General features: G+C 38.7%; 1 protein-coding gene, 1 long non-coding RNA gene and 1 other non-coding gene across 6 annotated transcripts in view; 2 read left to right on the top strand and 1 right to left on the bottom strand.

Moving 5' to 3' along the window:
- Window positions 1-13,280, top strand: part of MRTFB (myocardin related transcription factor B) — an 84,928-nt gene extending 71,648 nt beyond the window's left edge. For 2 of the 3 annotated variants that reach the window (XM_075058627.1, XM_075058628.1), the window contains exons 13-17: window positions 662-814; window positions 3,747-3,905; window positions 4,215-4,352; window positions 5,813-5,873; window positions 7,870-13,280. In XM_075058627.1, coding sequence (XP_074914728.1) covers window positions 662-814; window positions 3,747-3,905; window positions 4,215-4,352; window positions 5,813-5,873; window positions 7,870-8,408 — 1,050 coding nt within the window. In that variant the 3' untranslated portion in view covers window positions 8,409-13,280. The remainder of the gene's footprint in view (window positions 1-661; window positions 815-3,746; window positions 3,906-4,214; window positions 4,353-5,812; window positions 5,874-7,869) is intronic. The other variant, XM_075058630.1, reaches the window with a different exon arrangement.
- LOC142045300 (uncharacterized) overlaps window positions 1-18,982 on the bottom strand; it is a 33,330-nt gene extending 14,348 nt beyond the window's left edge. For both annotated transcript variants that reach the window (XR_012654559.1, XR_012654558.1), the window contains exons 1-3: window positions 18,540-18,982; window positions 16,313-16,388; window positions 15,213-15,519 (exon numbers count right to left, since the gene is read on the bottom strand). This is a non-coding gene — a long non-coding RNA (uncharacterized LOC142045300). The remainder of the gene's footprint in view (window positions 1-15,212; window positions 15,520-16,312; window positions 16,389-18,539) is intronic.
- A 246-nt stretch (window positions 18,983-19,228) lies between these two features.
- On the top strand, window positions 19,229-19,300 carry TRNAT-CGU (transfer RNA threonine (anticodon CGU)). The gene has a single exon. It is a non-coding gene; the product is annotated as a tRNA-Thr (tRNA).
- The last annotated feature ends 3,198 nt before the right edge of the window (window positions 19,301-22,498 follow it).

A 22,498-nucleotide genomic window follows, 5' to 3' on the forward strand; every position in this document is an offset into this window, starting at 1 on the left:
TTGGCAATACTTAACAAGGGCTGTAAAAATCTGATGGGGATGGGCCCCTCAGTCCGCAGTGCAAGAGCTATGCCTGGTAGCTACACACCCAGACAGATCTTTGTCTAAATTGTTCTAAATTCCTGCTAGAATTCTGTAACAACCTTAAGCAGCTTGTTCTGATACTTCACTTCACTGATATTGCAGAAATTTTTCCTAACTACCAGCTAAAATTGTCTTTCCTGAGGCTAGACACGCTTCTTGCCTTTCAGTGGCCATTAAAAACTATCTGCTTAAAACTATCTGCTTGCGATCTGTTTAAAAACAACCTTTTTCTTGCATCATCAGTTTTGTCTTTCTGGTTACTCAAACCCAGTTCTTATAGTCCTTTCTTAATGGTTATGCTCTCTCTATCTCGTACTATTTTCATTGCTCTTCACTGGACCCTCTCCAGTTTGTCTTTATCTTTCTTAAACTCCCTTGGCAAAATAAACACCACCTTTTAGCTGGGAACTCACCAGTACCAAAGAGAGTAAAAATTTTGTCTCCTATATACAGTTCACACTCATCCTTCCCAGAATACATGCTATTGCTATTCTGCATAATCTATGCAATAGATTTTTACATGATGTAATTTACTGTGAGATACGAATAATGCAAATATTTTATCTTCATCCTTTAGGCTCAGTCACAAGCTGGAATACAGACCCCATCACAAATACCTGCTCCTATTTCTTCTGGCCTGGTCCAGACAGCACCTCAGATGCATACTCCACAATCAAAACAAACCACCATCACGCAGCATGCACTTGGTCAGACCCAACAAATCAGAAAGGTTTGTGGATAGCAATAAGCATTAAGATAAATAGTTGTGTAATCTAATTCTAGGCAGCGCTTTTAGAATCTTTTATGTCATCTGTGTCATATATAAACGATCAAGTCACCTAACACCTCTGTACCATATTTTTGTGTGTGATATAATGGACTTGTAACTCCTTTTCTTTCCAGAATTTTAGTCCGTGCAGGACTTTATTTTTCAGTTGCAAATAAATACATGTAAGGCTAAAGAATTTTTATCTTAATGGTACTCTTATGGCACCACTCCTACTACGTTCTTCCTCATGCTTGGTACACGTGGTGTATCAGATATTCCAGTCAGTTTCTCTTATTTGCCACTGGCTCAAAATGGATGAATCTTGTAGGCAGTTCCTAAGAGAAAGCTTTTACCTATGACTTCAGAGATTTATTCTTTAATAGGAGTTCCTTTTAGTTCTCCTGCTTTCCTTGTTGATTTCATCCTTACTTAAGAAGGAAACTATGGACTCAGATACTGAGTATAGCAATTCCAGTCAGTCAAAACCCCACCACATATACTTCTCTTCCTGAGGAATGCAGAGAGTGATTCAGAGAGATACTTCTCTTCCTCTCTACCCAAAACAATCAGCTCTGAAATTTCCCATTCCAAAACAGATGTTCATCAGCACTGGATGGACAGCTGTGAGTGCCAGTCCAGTCATGTTCATATGGTAACTGATACCAACCCATCGGCACCAGTCATCACACAAGAAAAGGCTTTTTCCTCCTTTGAACCTCTTCCAGGCTGACCTCTATTATTAGGAACTCAAGAGATTGGGTTTGGACCTTTATTTCTTCCTTATCAGTGCTATCGACTCTAAGGCTCCTATCACTTAGGACAACAAGGTTTTTCAGCCTGCCCCAAGGAAAGGATAATTCAGAAACAACTGACATTTCAAGATGAAGAGGGTAATTTTTACAGTATTTTATGTAACTGTTACAAAAGATCTCATCCTTTGAAGTTTATATTTCAATTTACAAAAGTGCATCATAAAACCCATGTTCTGATGTGATTTGGGGCTTCTATCTGTGCATTGTCCTTGATCTGCTTCTGCTAAGGCTCTTGTTCCAGATAAGAATTTATCATAGAAGATGTACGATTATGCCCTGCTATTCTCTAGACAGCTGGCTAATAAAGGGGAACACAAATAAATGAGCATCATTACTCTTCAGACTGCATGTTCAATCTGTTTAATTTCATGGACATTGAGGTTGTCCTACAGAAGTCAAAATTGACATACATCCAAAAAGCAGATTTTGTCCAGGTTCTCTGGGATTTGGTGAGGGGCTAATCTTACATTGTTAATTCGACAGGTCCCATATAGAAATTTTCCAGTCATCCTGAGGCATATACCTGTGCCAGAGACTAGCAGTTTGCTTCCTTTGCTGTCTAGAAGTTCCTTGAAATGATTGCAGGAGATAACCAAGAATGTACCCTCTGGTCTTTTGCCCTATTCAGATAGTTGTCATGGAGACCACATAGTTCCCAGCAGACCTTAGCCTGCATCTGGCTATCCTGAGCTGAATGCCTGCCTATCCTAGCTGTTTTTCTCACACATCTACTGCCATCTTTTACATAGGAAACCAAGCAGCATAATTGCACTGTTTTTTATATCAGAATGTAAAATACTGATGTGATACAATAGATCAGGACAGTCTTCATGCATTCAGCATTAGATCTACCTGTCTATTGTTTGCATTTCATGAGGCTTGGATATTTCAGCAGTCAGATTGAGCTAATGAACTGTGAGTGAGTAATGCTACTTATTAATTTCACACTTTTTAGTGAAGTTGGTCTTCCTAATAGTGATCACCTCCATAAATAGTTGTTTTCCAGAACTGGTTTCCCTTGAATTCATCTAGACTTTCTCAGGTAGCTCAGATTTTTATGCAAACCAGCTGATTATTCCATTTATTTTCTCCTACACACTCTACTACATGGCCCTTGTTCTTCAATTCATTCAGTAATAAGGAGACATCTCCACAGCCATTCACCTCAGTGGTAGACAGCTGGAAAAGTACAACGGTTTTCACACAGATGATCCAGGTGGCTAACAAAAACTGTATTAAACCCTCTCACAACAGACAATCTGGTATTCAGACTGTACTCCACAGATCTTATCCTAGCTTTATCTCCATCCCCAATCTGAGATTTGTCACACCTTTGTCATAAAGGTATCTGGGAGCGATACTGAATTTAAAAGAACAGTCTTATGCACTCATACATTCATAGGTCCTCTTCCTCTCCCTTTAACTTAAAAATATGAGAAGTAGGATACTGCTTGGAATCATTTGCAGTGAGTGTATGGACTCTCAGTTGAAGAAATAAAAAGTTTATATACCAGTAACCAAATTCACAGTTGATACCCAAGTTCATCAGTTTTATCTTTTGCCTCTCCCTCACTACTCATAGATAGCTGTAGTTAAAAGAAACTAGAATTATATGGCACAAACAAAACCCTTCTGTCTTAAAGCGGGCAGCACAGGACAAGTGTGGATACATATACTAGTTTGTATCAGGCCAGAAGTAAGTTAATTTTATTGACTGTCCACTAGGTGGGGAAGTCATGCATACTATGTTAAACTGTTCCATACTTTTCTGAATGTATTTTGGAAAAGCTATATTACACTTTCCTCACACTTCTGGAAAGTTGCAGGAAAATATTTTTAGTTATCAGTGATGAATGAAATCATGTCACAGCACAAAGTTTCTTTCAAAGAGTAATTGTTCTAGATTTACAAATTATTGCACTGGAGGGAAAACTCAGTACAAATAACATTCCATTAATAGGGAATTTAAGCAAGCAAGTATTTTAAAAAAAAGTCTTAAAACTTTATTAATGTCATTTACCCAATGTTATTAATTTTTTTAAAAACCCACAACCTAAGACTGATACATGAATCCTTTACAGGTTTTTCCACCTACCACATCAAATACAGTATTTTCCTATCAGACGGCACCTGTTACAACACCTTCACAATCTTTTATTAATAAAACATCAAACTCTAACGTTCACACTGGTGGTAATCAGGTCCCCTCTGTGCAGAATGGACCTGCTACTCCTAACAAGGTAAGGTTAGCCCAACAGTGTTCCATAAAGTTCAGCTTTATGTTTTTATTCTTAAATAATATGTGACTATGTACATACTGCAGTTCACTCCAGGAGGAAGAATGTTTTGTAGATTTTTAATAATGCATATATGTATGTATGAATGAGAGAGAGAGAAAGAAACTATTATTTTATCCCTCTGATCACCTATGCTACTGTTATTTGTAAATATGTAGATTGGTATGACAAAATAGGATAATCTGTAGAACTTGATACATCTTGAATTCACTAAAACATATTGTTTAGTCATTATTTTGTTATTTCATGCAGCCTGGCTCTCCATCTCAAGCCCAGCCTTACATAGTTCAACAATCCCTCTTCAACAACACAGTATCCAAGACAAAAGATCCTCCTCGTTATGAAGAGGCCATAAAACAGACCCGCAATATTCAGACATCGCACCGTGAGGTAGTTATTTTCTCCTGTTTAGTCTAGTAAAGCCATTTTTTTTTCTTTAGAATTATCAAAGCCATTGCTTATTTTAGTTTTTTGTTTGGTGTCAAGATTTTATAACATACTCTGTTAGTATTTTCATAATTGTGTTTAACTACAGGATTCTTGTTTCATGATTCTTTTCATTAAAAGCAACAGACATGTAAATGAGTCTTGCAGTATCCACTTGGTGACATATATAATTGGGATAATGCTGCTATTGGTAGTTAACAATAACTAGCCTTCAACTGACTTGTTTCAAGGATGTATGGTAACCAAGGTTCAGACTTAAAAAAGAAAATACTTTTTCCAAAGTGAGTAAACTTGAGGAGAATGTGTGTGAGTGTGTTTATACACACTTAGGCAAACACATATAAACATGAGCATAGGTGCTTGCTTGAAAAGAGTCTATGTTTAGTAAGCTTGATGAATAATCCTACCGAGTGCTTTGTCAGTGTACTATGATAACCTTCGTGTTGGAGGAAAATTGCAAACAAAACTAATGAGCATCCCTAACCTCATGCATTTCAGAACTATGCCAAAAGATGGTGACTTGGTATTGGTTGCTGGTTTTGTGGTGGCAGACACTCAGGCAGAAGCATAGGTATCTAATGCTATTTTATATGTTCTTGGCATGTGTGAGACATCCTGACAGTGAAGGCACACAGGTGGTCGGTCCTATGTGATTCTATCACTACCAGTTAGCAAAGTGCCTCTCCACTAGCGTCTTTCCAGGAGCTAGATCTACTGATGACAAATTATTTCCCATCTCCAGAGTATAACCAATGTTTTAAAACACTGTTTTCATTTTGAGACCATCATAAAAGTCACCACTTTTCCTAGACTATTTTTGAAAGAATGGGTTTGCAGAGGTTTTGTTACCTTTTGCTTAAGGTTCAGATATTCAGGAGATGGCTATTTAAAGCAAACAGATAAACAGTTGATGAAAGCTCCCCCGCCCCGTTAAAAAAGAAAAGAACATGAATCTACAAATTGAAAAAAAAAAAACACAAACCCATACCTAACAAAATGCATCTTACATGATGGCTTTCGCAGGGTATGTCTGAGAGAAAGCAGTTCAGGGTGCAGCCCGCAAAGTCCTGCAGTTATTCCAGATACTTGGCCTGGTACAAAACAGGGTTAGTAATTCTCCTTCTTATCCCTAGTTTTCTGCACATCTCTTCTAGGTTGCATTCATGAAATCTTTGTCTTGCATTTCAGATTTTTTCCCTATTCCTTTGTACTGAAACTGACCACAGGGATTACAAGTGTCTCTCCAAACTATTTCTCTGTTTTCTAGATTGACAGTTTCACATGAAGAATTTTAGTCTTGATCATAGGTTAGTACTTATGTACTACAGAGAGAAGCTAGGATCAGTCAGCTTAGGAAAAAATACTACATCTTAAAAGAATAACCCTTTTCTCATGCACTACAGATTTCCAGTGTGCACAGTCAGCAGATGGATGATCTTTTTGATATTCTCATCAAGAGCGGAGGTAAGATAATTGGCATCTGTGTGATGTAGAGATTTAAAACCTGATACTAAAAAGTCAGTGCTATAATTAAAGGAATGAAAGGAAAGAATTCTTCCAGGGAGAGGAGGTAGAAGCTATCCAGCCTGAATTAAACTAATATTTCTGAAAGTTTGCAATAATTATTTATTAAAGAAAACATTTACCAAAACACATACAGTCAACCTACTGTAGAACTTGTCTGCTTCTAAATTAGCCCAGGCAGACCTTTGCAATAATCCATACAGCATTCAAACAATTAAAATAACACTTTAGGTTAGCACAGACTTATTTCATCAAAATAGGAAAAGTTGAGCAAGTTCATACAGTGTATATTGAAATTATACAAAAAATAGAATAAAGTAAGAGTTAAAGCATGTTGATACTAAAATTTCATTAAATATAACCATATATTATCAACTCTAAACATCAAAGATACGTTACTGGAAAAAGTGTGTATGAACCACATAGAGACATTAATGAATAACAACTTTCTATGTCAGTTAAAATAAGGGAACTATCAGAAAGGAACTGAAATAACTCAAGTAATATACAAAGTAGCTTTGCAGTAAAAGAAGGAGGCTTTCAGGCATAATTAGGCTTTGTAGACTAAGAAGCCATTACAATACTGGGAAATGTTCTTGGTGCCAAGCAATTCAATTAACTTAATGTTTTGTACTACTGTCATACAAGGATCTTGATGGCAGTGAATGCCAGGACAGAAGTGACTGATTGCAGGCTATTAGAAGATTTTAGTGATATTCTAAACATTAAAGTATTTTTCCTTTTTCAAAGCAAATTGCAGTGTCAGCTGAAGAAAATGGAGTAGACAGTGACAAACATGAGTTAAGTGACCTGTGCACTGAACAACTCATGCTAAATTAAAAAATGCTTTCAGTGCTTTTATTAAAATATTGCATGGGTAGTTTGAAGAAGTTCTACCTCTGGAACAGAGGATGGAGGAAACATTCGTGTGCTTACTTAAATATTTTGCTTTGAGTGTTACATTACTAAACCTATTGGATCTTAAAGGCAACAACTGCTCCATATTTGCTAAGTTGCAATAAGAAAGCAAATGTTTCCTGATCATCTTTATGAAAAACAAAGTAAAGCATTCGGTGCTCTTGTACTTATATAAGCGAGTTCTACACTGAAAATGTTTAGTTTATTAATGTACTTCAATAGAGTGAGAGGGTCTGTTTAGTAATGCTTTGCTTTTACTAAGCAATCATTTTAATAGATGCTCTTACAGGTTTTAAGGATGTGGTTTTTGCTTGGAAAACTGGTGCAAAACATATTGTCAGGTGTATTTTTGCTGGCAGAAACATCACCTGTGCTAGAGTATTTCTTTGCATATTCTGGTCTGTCTAATCTTATTATTGGACTCCATTAGCATATAAGAATTAACTGGAACTTACTTCGCTTTATTCGCTGTTATGGTTACTGCCACTATCTTATATGGAACTTCTTGACAGAAGAGTAGTTTTAGATTCTAGAATCAGTAATAAATGCATCCTCATCACATCAGTTGATCTCTTGGACTCTACTTCATAAAGGCAGACACAGCGCTAAACAGAGATGGAACTGAAAATTGGTTCAGGTGCTTTTCTCCAAATGAGGAGACATGTTGGTTCCATAATTATTCTAATTAGTCAGAAGAACTATAACCATGAAGGAGGCAAAGCTAACATCTAGAACATTGTTCCTTTTTTCATCAATATAAATATTCTAACTGGCTGAAGTATTATTGAAAGCAGAACTCTGGAACTTGTTTTAAAATACTTTGTTGTTGATAGAGTACTGACATAGTCTAATGTATGTAGTGTTAGTATTATCAGAACAGCAGAATGACTTAGTCATTGAGTTCACTGTGGATGCATCCCAAAGTGGGCAAGAAAAGGGTGGAAGTTGTAAGCCTGAGGACATATGTCATTATCTTTTCTGAATTCAATAGTGTGTTTGTTTTTTTTTTTTATTACAGAGATTTCCCTTCCAATAAAGGAGGAACCATCTCCCATTTCTAAAATGAGACCAGTAACAGCCAACATCACTACAATGCCAGTGAATACAGTGATATCCCGCCCACCACCACAAATCCAAATGGCCCCTCCTCCTGTGTCTTTAGAACCAACAACCAGCTTGTCTATAAGTTTGGAAAACCAACTTGAAGCCCTCTTGGATGGAACTTTACCGTCAGGTAATGAAATTCCTCAACTGACAAGCAGTAACGAGGACAGAGAGTCATTTTCTTTAATTGAAGACCTCCAGAATGATCTGCTTAATCACTCCAGCATTTTAGATCACTCTCATTCACCCATGGAAACATCTGACTCACAGTTTACCACAAATAATTCTTGTCTGTCTCTTGACCTTCCTGATACAAATTTGGACAATATGGAATGGCTAGACATTACAATGCCCAGCTCCTCATCTGGACTCACTCCTCTCAGTTCTACTGCCCCCAGCGTGTTTTCCACTGACTTTCTAGATCCACAAGATCTACAGTTGCACTGGGATTAAGCTATAGCCAATGAGAACACGACCTGCAAGTCTCTTCACAGCAGAGGTCCATTATTATATCATTCTGATTGCAGTTAAGATAAATTAAGACAGTAATGTTTGGAAGAACAAATGCTTGAAGCTAATTCCGAATTGATTTTCAAGTTTACAACAGTGAATTACTTTATGCTCCTATCAGTAATGCAGATTAGGGCCCTCTGAAAGCTGTATTTCACAAGTCAGGAAAGGATGATTGTAGTTACTGATTAGAAGTACCCCAAGGTAAACACATCACAAATATTTAAGAAAGAAGTTATGTCTCTGACTTTGTAATGCTTAAATGAGCAACACAACATGGCTAAACTTAGAGAAGAAAAAGTGAGATTTCAACTGTCTGTATTGACACAGTGAGCAAATGTTTGGGGGAGGGTGAGGTATCACTGCACTTCATTGTTCCTGTGGATAGCCTGAGCCAGGTTCCAAATGAATTGTGAGAGCAAAGGCAAGTAGAAGCACTGGCTGGTTCAGTGAAATTTCATGTATCTAGTCTCTTAATTTGTTCAAGTTGTTTTTATATTTTGGTTTTGTGGTTTTTAAAACTCTTCCCCCATTCTTTAATCATGAGGGAAGAATTTAACTGCATCCAAAGGGATATTAAGTGTAACTGCAAGAAATCCACCATAGCTATGCCAGGTAATATTGAGAACACTGAATTTTCTATAGTAATGCTCTGCATTTAATAGCTAGGTTTTAATGTGTATATCAGACAGTTATTTGTATACTCTTTTAACTTTGTATAGCTTATTTTTGTGAACAGAAGGGAACAGTGGTCTTCAAACAAGATTACTATAGTGGAAATAATAAATATCCTAATTTACTCTGTGTTTGAGGATATTTGTTACAGATCATTGAATCCAGTATCTCAGCATATTACAACAGTTTGAGGAAGTAGAAAAGTTTAATTAATGCTGTTCTGCACTACGATCCTGCAAGCATCTATGCAGGAATAGTCCCAATGCCCTCAATAAAAGATGTTTGTAGGATCAGACCAAGTTGCAGGGGACAGTACTGACAGGACAACCATCATTTCTTAATGAATACTTTATCTATTGAACAGCTTTGTCTACCACTACATAACATCAGGGAAGCTAAACGGAGAAGCTGCTCAGTGAGAATCCTAAATAGCAGTATCAGGATGTACTGGTTTGTGATAAGAAGGCTATGTCATATCTGAAACAGATAATAGCAAAAATTAAGCTCTTACCTCAAAGCACAGCACATGAAAATATTATTTTTTTTAAAGCCCTTAGTTGTTTTTTTCATAGTCTATTATGATAGCAGTTGGAAAAAAAAACAAAAAAATGCAAATAGAGGTAAAATACTTTTAAGTTCTATGGTTGTCTCTCAGGTAGTAGGTGTTAAATGTTGCCATACATGATGTAGGCTGATCATCAAACTTAAAATTGGAATTATTTCCTATTAGGGAATTCCTAAATTAAGATAAAAAGAAACAGTCCCCTATTTCCTGAACAATGGAAGCTTGATACGTTTTCTAGTCTGAAAACTGATCTCATTGCAGAATTTCTTCCTCACCACCAGCCTTCAAAAATAAAGTTTTGTAGGAGCTAATGAAAAAATGCCCTGAAGCTTTTGATTACTTTTTAGACTAATGACATATATCAAAGAGTATCAAAGAAATAATGAAAACAGAAAGTAGCTGTTAACTATTTATCAACCTGTATCACATTTAAAAAAAACAGAAAAACAACACAATCATGTTAACATCAAACAAAATACTTTTGTCAGAAAATGTTGTGGAATTAACTGCAAATGCAGTATGGTTTATTAATAATGGCTTCAGATAAAATAGTGGATTACATCACTGATTCAAGGTTTAAACTGGCATCATATGTTTGCATCATATCAGTTACCAGCACTTTAAATCATTGTATTTCTTCAATAGTTTTACAGGCCAGGATTTACTTTAAGATTAAAGTACAGAAAAACAATCTATGGAGATTTTTCACAACGAAAGATGAAGTTGAAAGACCTATTTCGGTATTCCTTCTTGCTGTGCCTACAGTACTTGAGTACAATATTGCACGTGGACTGTCTGCCTTAAATTTTGATGGTATAGGAATCTTCAATAACACTGAACAAATACATTCAACTTTTTGCATTCCTTTTCATCATATTATCTTGGGAGCTAATACTCTGAGATACTAAGTGCCCTCAGCTGTTACGAGAATAAGAATTAAGGACTCTTGGTCTGATAGGAACAACTTTGAATGAAATTTAGTGTTCTGCAGTACTGTCAATTTATTACGTGTGATACACCAGACATCATACCACACATGTTACCCCTTCCTGACCCTGCCTTCTGATTAAGTACGAGGCAAGTAAATTAATTTTTAGAGGACAAAGTAACCTAGAGCAACTGTACTGTCATTTTTGATGTGCATGTAAATAGAGCTTTAAACTGGCAAAGTCATCTTGCTACAAAACTATCCTTATTGACAGTGTAGAATATTAACTAATCCATAGGAATCTATGTGCAGAAATAAACCCAAACAGGTGAGATGTGTTGTTGTCAGTACAGTATAGCTTTCTACTCTAAAAGTCTATTTGGAAAAAAAAAAAAACTATTAAAAAAATTATGGGATCATTTTAGGTTTTGAAGTACAAATATTCTAGTGTAGGGAACGTGTGATTACTTTTTTGTACATTTCAGAATTGTGTATTAATGGTTTGTTTTAGACTTTGTTCTGAAATGTGATATATTTGCCATAGTTATATATGCCTGTTATGGCAGAAATAGATTTTACTTAGACTTCTGTGTGTGCATGTTTTACATGACAATTTTTGTAACACAAATACAATACATCTTAAATTTAATCATGACTGTGCAGTTTGACTGTACAGAACTGAAGATTTCTCATTAAGAGAAGACTTGCAAAGGAATGTACTGGCACTAAATCTGCCATTTAATGCCTGCAATATACTAACAGAACACTTCCCATCAAATGTGGTGTTAGTAGATCCTTCAAAGTAATTAGGAATACCATTTTATCAGTGTGAAAATCGAACGTTGGTGTTTACACTTATAGACACAGAGCTCAGACATACATTTTACAAGGCTAATGTTAATCAAGAGGAGTCACATCATGCTTTTAATACAGAAATGGTATTTGTTATGCACTTTTTTTAGTGCCATTCAGCATTAGTTAAGGCAAGTAAGTTTACAGGCAAAATGTTGTTTAACATTAAAATAGTTAAGAAATCATTGTCATAAATTTAGCAATTCTCTCTGAGAATAAAATTAATTTATGGCAGTTGATCTCTACAGAGATTTAGTGTCTAATCCAGCAGTGTGGGCTTTTAAAATCAGACCTTCAAAAAGCTGAGGCCACAGCTTTTAGAAATCATCACTACTTAATACTGCAATTTCTTTCCAAGGTTAAATTCACCACCAGGAGTTATGTTCAAGGAAGCAGGTGATCAAAATGGAAGTTTCAATATTCAGCTTTTATGTTACATAATCTCAAACTTTCAGATGCCTGAAAAGTGTAGGCACCACAATTGGAAACCAAGCATAAGCTGCTGAACTGTTTTCAAGACAGAGAAAATGCAATCGTAGAATACATTTAACTGGAAGGGCATTATGTAATCAAACACACTAAAGCTCACCGATGTAAACAATTATTATTTGGATGGCATCTTCTGTGTATTATAAACTTAAAGCAAATTCTATTAAAACTGGAAAAAAAATTTCTTCCACTTATCTCTAGTAAATGTGCTGTTGAAACTATACTGTGGTCTATTAAATTGCCTTTTGATAACTTCTAGACGATACTAGAGATGGGGTTTTATGTGGGATATGTGGAATGGAGTTGCACATAGTATATATACATGGCCAATAAAGACCATTCATTAAAACCTGAAGTAATCTCAAGTATTCCTTTTATACCAGTTTGCTAGGAACAAAGTGCAAAAAAGAGACACCTACATCATTCTGTAGTGTCTAATACTGAATATAAAGACTTTTTAAGTTAAAAGTGCATACATGTATTTGTAGAAATCTAGCCAAAAAAGCCATTCTAGCTATGAGAGCAAATTCTCAATAAAAAGCAGGGAATGGTTAATAACTATATAATCATGCTATTTTTATAAAAAACACAGCTCAGATATTCAAAAGACAGCCTAAAATAAATTATAATAGTATAAAAATTTAAATAGGAACCAAAGCATTGCCATTTATTTTGCCAAAGGAGGCACTTCATATTTTGAAGCATAGGAAATTAAATCCCCAAAAGTATTATCCATACTTTTTTAAAATCAAGGATGTAGATATTTTCAAAGCTGTTTTTGATGTTTAACAGTACAGATTTGTTTTTGTTGTTTGAGAAATTTGTATTAAGTAATAGCACAGGCTTTTTTCCAGATAGGATTTTTCTTCACAGTACTGCTTGCAGTAGAAATAACGCTAACCCTAGTAGGTGTTTCTCTTCTTATTTTCATAGTCATAATTACGTCTTAGCATCTCATTTTGTGAAAAGAAGAAGACGGACATCTGTCCCTAGGGCCCTCTTCATTTAAGCACTACTTTACTAAATGCAAATTATGGCAATCAGGGCGTCAGTTTATGTATTGCCTTTCTATAAGAAACCATGATGCCTTTGTATTTGCTGTTTGCACCCCTAAAATCAATTCCATATGTTTGAATGCCATATGTTTTGCACATTGTACTGTATATATGTAATGCATACTGTATTTTTATATGTGTACTACATTTATCAAATATTTTGTACATAGTGGCAATATTGTAGCTACTGAGGAAATGTTTGATATTTCAGCATTTTTGCTAAGTGTCTCAAATAAAAAAGGAAAACTGTGTTCATTTGTCCATGCTTACTACTTAAAAGTGGAAAATACCATTAATCAACAAAAATTCTGACTCTTATGAGTCAGAATTGACATTTGGCCTATGTTCTAAGTACCTTTCTCAAAAAAAAGGAGTAAGAATGAAACCTGCACTTAGACAAAGTCCAAAGGAATGATGGTTTGTCTTCAAAATCAGAGCCAAAATCTGTAAGAATAGAGATTTCCTGAACTCTAAAAGTTTAGGTTTGGACTTCCCCCTCTCCCCCGCCCCCAGCAATACTATTATCTTAATTCCTTTCCTGTTTTTTATTCTTTTCTCAAGAAAAGGTAAGGTAAGAACCCTGACTTTTCAGTACTTTTGTCCTTTTTTTTTAAAAAAAAAAATCCTAACGTATGCACAAGTGTAACTATCTTACATAACACACAAGTAAAATATAAGTGATACTCTTCAATATATTTTAAATGAAGTGCCTTCATAAAAATTAAAACAATTGTAATCAATGAGCTTTTTATATAACTCATAAGACGTACAGTCCTTATTTTGTCATTTGTCACCGAATTTTCATGATGTGTAGTTGCTGGGGTTCATCCCCCACCACTCATCTCTTAACTAGTTCATTGAAAAATGACTGTTTCTTTGGCTCAGCCCAATGTTAAAAACCAAAGCTTCCAAGAATACCTATCCTGCCATAGTACTTTTTAGAAGGTATGAACAACTTGGAAGGGCGTGCTTTTCCTACACTACCCAGAGAGTAACCATGTGTTAATTGCACAAACCTAAACAGCTCTGACAGTGTACTAATACCTGCAAAGATGTATTAAGTAATTTTGGACATTCCCTGTTCTTTTTCACAAGAGCAAAACGCCTTATTTAAAAAGTCTTCTAAAGTCCAGCACAGAAGAGGACTTTAAAGTTACATAATGCATGCACTGACCACGTGTGACTGCCCAGGGGTACTAAAGAGCTCACTGAACAAGCACTAGTTTAAATCCATCCCCATCAAAGAAGAAAAATTGATCAAGATGCTGTGGTAAGACTTGGGAAAATGTAGTATTCTAGTATGTATTTTTGTCAACCACAGTCATGTCTCTAGCAAAATTCTCTAAGGATAATCTCGTGGATTAGTCCACACCACTAGCTTGTGGAGAGGAGAACAACCTGCATGTATAAAAGCAACAGCAAGGGAGATGGGGGGGCTCTAATATTGTTATGACTTACAGTGCCAGGGTAAAAAAGGAAGAGGGAAAAACCTAGTTCCTTCCTCACTCCAAGTGAGATTTTTTTCAGGGAGGGAAAAAGGGCAACTCAAAAAACAGCATAAATGAGGCATTCCAGAAAGGCGTGTGAACCTCTCATGTCACTGACCTGGAGCAAACTGGTGGAAGGGTTCCACTGAGCTGCTCAGATCAGGCCACATAGATATATCTCTTAGAAAGTTGTGCCTGTGTGATCAGGCAAGCTCCTGATTATTCCCCAGATAGTTTAAACTCATTTGTGAGTCAAATGCAACATTTTGTTCACTTATGCAAATGAACCTTTAAGGCTTCTCAGAGTGAAGTCAAAAACTATTAAACTACCATTGCAGATTGCTGGGTGTATTTCACCTTGCAATACAGACTTCTGTTCCTAATTGAGTTACATTGTCACAATACAGAAATAATCCCCAAGTGAGTTTATATGCACATTCTTATCAACTACAGAATACTGCAATTCTTCTTTATACTTTACAGTACTAGTCTTGAATTTAACAAGAAAGGAAATAGTGTTTGTATCATATTTTTTCTGAATAGGAGCTACCTGTTCACAATAAAAAATAATCTGTAAAAAAAAAAAGTACAAAGAATAAAGGCTATTCTGTGAGTGATTAATGGATATTTCAGAACTATAATATGGCAAAGAAAGGATTAGAAAATTATTTCTGATGTAGAAAAGATTGCACCTACTTTCATTCATGACACTCCTAAATTCTTCCAAGCTTTTCCAGATGTTCCGGATTGTGGGATTGCGTATTTGCATTTGGTATTCTGCTCAGCTTGTGTTCCAGAACACCTCTATGCATTTCTTCAGGAGAATGAGCTATAAGCTGTTCAACATGCACAAGCTTCTTTTCATGATGAAGCTGCTTCATTTAAATATTTACTATTATACCTCCTCTTGTGGAGGCAGTCCCCATACTAGATCACCCACCGCTTCCTTATTAACGTCTGTTCTACACTGATGACTTCAGAACTTGGCCAAATATTACAAAACCTATAAAATTGAACAAATTGAAACTTACTAATATGCCCTGTAAATTGAATAAAATACCTTTTCTTTATGAAATTTAACCATTCTAAAAGTTTGTAGGCTGTATATGCCACAAACTTACTTTCAGATAGCACACACCAAACATAAATATTGTAAAACAAGTGCAGCACTTTTTGACTATGCATTTGTGCATTACAGAATTTATATTTAGAATATATCAGAGATAAAGCACTTGTTTTGGTGCCAACTGGCAATTTGGGGGTTTTATTGTTTTACAAAGACCAAGAAATACAAACACATAACCTTCCCCCCAAACTGTATTCATGTTAGCATTATGATGTAAACACCAAGACAAGAAGGACTGATGAAGCTTGAGATTATGCTGAATGAACTTCTTACGCAAGCTAAACCCTCGTTTTCAATAAAACCTGAATATATTAAACCATGTTCTATAAATGGCTATCATTACATTTCTCTTTACTCTGTACAATATTAAATACTACATACTCTCGCCTATTAGCTTGTTGTGTGTTACACAAATGTTGCTAGAGTGATATATTTCTTAGAATATTTGTACTGTCTCAAGTCAGAGATGTTTCTTTGATAGCAAAGTCACACAGACTTCCCCACACCCCATACTATAGTCTACAACCCCACCGAGACCTTCCTAAAAGAGAATCAAAGTAACAAATTAGAGCATCTGAGACACAATAGCTGTTTCTTTTTTCCTTTAAGTGTTTATCCATAAATTTATAGAGTAACTTTAAGAAATATTTCCCTTCACATAAAATATTACCTGAAGATGAGTCTCCAGTCTTCTCTGCAGAACAAGGACTGCAGGGCCACTCTACTGTAACACTGCATCAGACAAGCTGTTGATTAAAAGTTAAAATAGTGAACAGAAACATTCCTTCACAAAGCTAGGACAAAGTCTAAGCTCAAGTAATTGATAACTGAGAAGCAGTCCAGCTGCCGCACAGCAAGTCTTTATAAACTCAGTTACAGAGTTGCACAAATTCTGCATAAATATGAGTGTTCCCCTGTATCTCCTCAAAACAGTCGGGGAGATTTGTAGAAAGGCCTAGTTTTGTACATTAAACCAGACATCAAAGCCCTCTCCTAAAGCAGCACCTCCATCTCATAAGAGTGAGGCTTAGGGAAGGAAGAAAAAAACCTGGTGATTATTTTCTCCTTCCAACAAAATCTCTGACAACTTTTCAGCATTGGAGTCTTTAGAAGACTTTTCTTTAGGAAAGTCACATAGTGTTTTAAAAAAAGATTTTGTCAGAAGAGAACACTGCATAAGGAGGATTCACCATAAAGAATAAAGGCTTTCACATGGAGCTCGAACCAAGGGTTAACAACCAGCAGAAAAGACACTTCCAAACAAAAGTATCCAGACATCAAGACACCACAGGCAATTACATATTTTAAAATCAAAATTATATTTTTTAGTTATAAAATTATCATTTTGATAAATCAGCTCACCATTAAACAGCACTTTGTTAAGACAGATACAGTAACATTTTTTCCAGACACGTTGAGAAAGTTAAGCTTAGAGAGTAGGCAACTTTTTTAAAACCCAATCAAGTATTTCCTCTTAATCTATTCAGAAGACCTCTACAATTTCAAACTGAACTTTCAATTTCTCCATACAGTTAAACTTTAGCATTAGAAGTTGATTTACCATTAAATACTATTTCTGATGCCAACCGAATACATTTATTAAAAATGTAGTGCATTTGAAGAGATACAACTCATACAAATTCTACACATAATTCAAATAGTCCCCTCTGCTTCCTCCCAGCACAAAATTACTTCTCAGCTTATAAAGATACAAAAACATGAATAAAACAAACACAGACATGAACTGCACAGGAACTGTGATGACAAGTTACAACTACCAAGTATGGCACATAAAAGAGCATATTTTGTAATAAGCTAGTGGGCCAGAAATGGAAGCACATCAGTCAAGCATGATTTATTAAAATCTAGCTCCTTCCTACTGCCAGCTTGGTAATACTAAGAGTAACTCTTCTTCAGTCAGCTAAGATAACTGGCCCTCTGAGGTCACTCCTTATAAAATTTATGGGTGTGAGAGTTGAGTTAGGCAGTTTCCACTCCTATGCATCATCACACTTTTGAAGTGCTGCAGTGACCACAACGATCAAGACAAAAGCAGAATACAACAGTACTATTCTGGCTTCCCAGCTTTCCATAGTCTAGATGAGGGCATGTCCTTTGAAGCTAGCAATGAACACGACTTGCTGCATCCAGCAAGTGTTCAGGTTTGCCAGGCCATCAGCTATGCCCCTAAGGGCTGGAAAACCAGAACGAATCACCTTTGGGACAGCTATGCCAGGGTTAGTAGCAAACACACTTAACATAGGCTGACTATCCAGTAAGGTAATTTAGATCAGACACCTTTCACTGCAAGTGAACCTAATTCGAATTGCTCTGGTGAAACACAGGCAGGCACGCATACATAGAGCTATCACAGAGAAGCTGACAAATGGCAACTTTTAAAGAACTTAAATTTGTTCGTACAGTCAAGCCAACAGGCATGAGTTTTCCTGATGACAGTTCAAAGAACATCCCAAAAGGATATAGATATATTAACACACCTGCATTACAGCACCACCAAATTAGTAACTCTGATCTCAACCTTTACAAAGGTACCTCTGTTAACATGTTTACATACTTCTTCCATCAAAAGAAAAAGAAAAAAAGAGAGAGAGAGACTGATAATAGCTGGGATCAGTACCATCCACAGGTCAATAAACAAAACTCCTTTCATCCAGGAAGACAGAATATAACTTGGGTGTCCAGCAAAAGTTTCACATGGAATTCAAAGGGATCTCCATAATGAACAGTAGACGAAAACTAAAAGTTTCATTTTCAGGTCACACTTGTAAATATCTAGGAGACCGATGTATGTATTTCAACACCTTTTCAGCATTTCACAACACTAAGTTTTTATAGGGAACGTAGCAGGCACTTAGTGATTTTAATTTAACATTTACCATTTAATTATCCCAACGTTTTGCATTTCTGCTTCTTTCTCCGAGGAAGAAAGTTTTATTCCCGCTTTTCTTCCCCCTCTCGAAGCTGCTCTTTCTGGTCTGAGGAAGACTACATCGCTTCCAACGCGTTTACTGCTCTGAACGCAGCGAGTGCCACCTTTCGGTGAAGAAAACGCCCGCCGCAGCGCAGCTGCGTGCCCGCCGCTTGCGGCACCACAAAACCACACACCTCCCCGAGGAACACCCCTCCGTCGGCCCGGCCCGGCCGCCCTCACAGGCGGGAGAGTCCCGGGGCCCCGACGCCTCGCCGGGGCCGAGGCGGGGAGAGGGCGCTGCCCTTGCGGAAGCCTCCACGGACGGACGGGACAGCTCCTCGCCGCTCCCACGGAGAGAGGGACTTCCCTCGGCCCCCTCCCACAACTACCGCCTCCTCCTCCGCAAACACCTACCGAGGGGCAACCCGCTGCCGCGCCCGCCGCGCCTGAGGGAACAGCCGCGCGCAGCGCCCCCCCCCCCGCGCCGGGCCGCCTAACGGACGCCAGGTGGCGGCGCAGGCGCAGGCGCGCGCGGCGGACCGCGGGGGCGTGGCGGAGGCGGCCGCCCGCCGCTGGCGCGCGGCTGGCGAGGGCGGCAGGCAGCGCGGGAGTGGCGCCAGCGATAGGAGGGCGTCGGGAGGGTGCGTTAACGCAGGCGCGGTGGCCAAGTGGTAAGGCGTCGGTCTCGTAAACCGAAGATCACGGGTTCGAACCCCGTCCGTGCCTTGGCGGGCCCGCGCCGGCGGGAGCATTCCCGATCCTTTTTAGGGGAAGGCGGGGAGCCCCACGCCTCCGCCCTACCTGGCGGCGCTAGCCAGAGCGGACGGAGGACCCGCCCGAGCGGCGGCACTCTCCGAGGGGCCAAACGGCTCCGGGCCCGGGAGAGCACCCGGCAAACGGCCGCGGGTCGGCCGCGCTCCTGCCGTGGAATGCGAGCGGCGGCGTCTGACTGGAGCGCACCGAGCACGAATAACCCGGCTGAGGCGGGTCCCACCTGCGGTACCGGTGCTCCGGCCTCCACCGAGGGACCTGGCGGACGCGCTGCTCCTCCTGCGCTTCTCGTCAGTCAGACCCACGCCCCTCTACCTCGCTACACTGGCCGCCGACACCTCGCTCTCCCCGTTGGCAGCAACGGAACCATTTTTCTTCAGACCACCTTCCTTGGGGCCTAACCCTGTGGTCAAGAGACCCTCGAGCTCAACCCGAAGAATCGAAATTAGCAGACGCTGTCGCATGTGCAAGGAAAAGACGTCTGCCCCGGTGGAGGCCGTGTCGCACGCGCTCCCTACGCGGCAGCCTCGCAGCATGCGATGGCGCCCACCACAACGTGGGTCCCTTCCTGTGAGGAACAGGCCAGGCCTCCGCGAACTCTCGCTTGAAGAGCCGTTCTCCACAGGCTGCAGCTACCGAGACCTTCCTGCAATTCCTGGTTCTTTTCATTGCTTCCCCTAGCCTGTAATTCAGTTAATTATTTATTAATTTAGTTCTGCCTTCTGGTTAGTAAAACATGAGGTTTCTTCATCTACATCACTAACTACTTGGAAGGATTATTTGCAATCTGGCTAGTGTTCACTTTACGTTTTCTGGTTTTTTAAATAGCAAAACTCCCTGTGACATTGAAACTGGGTAAGGAAAGGGCAGGTTGGTTGCGTGCGATGCTCGCCCGTCTCCAAGCGCAAGCAAACACTGGGCGCGTCAGCCGCACAGCTGGCCCGGCAGGACCTCGAGCAGCCGGGAAGTCCAACTCGGGGACACGGACAGGGCCAGCCACCAAACCCACGCTTAAAACCATCCCGACGATGTAAATAATAACAGCACTACACATTGAAGGAAATCTTTATTGATTCGTGTTTGATATTTGCTTGCCATTTGAAATTTCACTGACCTTTTGTTAGTCCACACAGTCGGTTTTGTTTTCTTCCTCACAAACCTTCCTCTCGTATTCCGCACCACTGTTGTCTAGAATCAAAATTGTACAACTGTTGTATGAACAAAAAGCCCTGTCATTACCTATTTATGCTACATTTTGTAAAATCTTTTAAAATAAAATACATAAATTCTGATAGTATGTCAAAATTATCATTCAAGTGGTACTTTGATTTAAAGAAGGGCTGTAACCATTTATTCTATATAAGGATTTTTTTTTTGCACATTTAGTTTTATGAAGATTATCTGACTGTATTAATTACATGTAATTAAAATCTATATTTTTTGCACTTATTTTACTATCAATGTTCCCAAGTGTCCGAAACTGCTCTTCAGCAAATTTGGCATAACTTTGATGAAGCATCAGCAGAGAGGAAATCATAGTGCTCACCTTCCAGCTCATTTTTTAACTTGAAATCTCTAGTATGAAATCCATGACAACACTGCCCAATCTCCCTAGAGAGAAGAAAAATGTAAATTATTGATTTTGAGCAGTGACAGTTTCTGCACAGAGCACATGCAAAACTACAACCCAACATGTTCTAAACCGGTTTCTGTTTTCTTAGATATTTTTACTCATGGATACGAAGGACAGTGAGGAACAGCCGTGTCCCTGAAGCTGCTTTCATAAGAGGGTTTTCAAAACTAAACAAAAATCAAACTCAAGGACAAAACATGTGTTTGATAAATACTGCTTTCTGTTACTCCAACCTCAGGGATAAACCTGGAGAAGAGCCACCCTGCCTGTGATGAGTAATGCTTTCATAAATTCTTTCTTGTTTTTTAGAAATATATAAGACTAAGCCAGGTATGCACGAGAGCTACGGCTGCGTCTCACCCACCTAACAATGGTTTGAGGGCCGTGAGTCTGTGTTACATGACACACATAGAAATTAGACAATACAGAGCCTGGTTTTCCATAGTTTGCAGACAGAACTTACATTTTGCTAAATAACATTGCTAAATTATTAGCACGGTAATTTTGCTAAGTAACATTTTAAGACGTGTCTTATGGTTATTTACTGAAAATTAATTTTGTAATTAGAAAACTGTCTATGAAATCACAGCATAAGAGAAGGTAGTACAGACCAGAAATTGATAGCTCCGGTAGCTGTTAAGATGTAGAGATAATTAACATACCACACAGGTTGACTGCCATGACATAGATTCATTTACATGACGTCAAACCTTTTTGAAAGTGTTACTATGTTTGCCTTCAGCTTTCTCCCTTCTAGACAACTCAATCCCCAAATTTTAACATCTCTCCTTTTAGGTCAGGTTTTCTACACCTCTAATCATCCTTGCTACAATCACCCAGCTCCTCTCCAGTTGCTACACGCTCTTCTTGAAATGAGGACCCGAAGCGGACACACTGCTGCTGCTTACCAACACTGAGCAGAGCAGAGCATTTCTACACATCACGACTCCCAGAAGGACACCATGAGCGGTAAAGTGGGAATTTGCATTACGCGTACCCGGCAAAGCCTGAGCTGCCATAGTTATAGCGCTATGAGAAGCTGCAGAGCTGCCATCGCATCACACGACGTGAGTCATTACATGTGAGCACAAATTATCCGAACTGGCACACATGGCCCTGTCCCCAGGCCGGACCGTGTGACGTGAAATTTAAGCTGGAAACTTCCTCTCTCACCCTGCGCTTGGCAGCGCTGCGGCCCCCCCGCAACCCTGGCCCCAGCCCTGGAGCCGGAGGGCGGCTGCAGCTCCCGCTGTCACCCAGCATGCCGGCACAGCAGGGCGGGTGGCCCGCAGCGAGGGGTCACAATAGCGGCCAGAGTCCGATGGGGCTGAATCTGTAGTATGGAGTCGTGTGAAATGGGTCCTCTCCTTAATCCAGCTTCTAGTATCCATCATTGCATCATCTTTTAGAAATTATTTAGAAATCCCTCACACTGTGCAGTCTTACTGGTGAAAGCGGAAGGTGGAGCAAATTTAGTTTCATCATTTTTGTTGTTTTAACAGAGCCTCTTGCTGCCTTTT

Source organism: Buteo buteo, chromosome 27, assembly GCF_964188355.1.
Source record: "Buteo buteo chromosome 27, bButBut1.hap1.1, whole genome shotgun sequence".
NCBI lineage: Eukaryota > Metazoa > Chordata > Aves > Accipitriformes > Accipitridae > Buteo > Buteo buteo.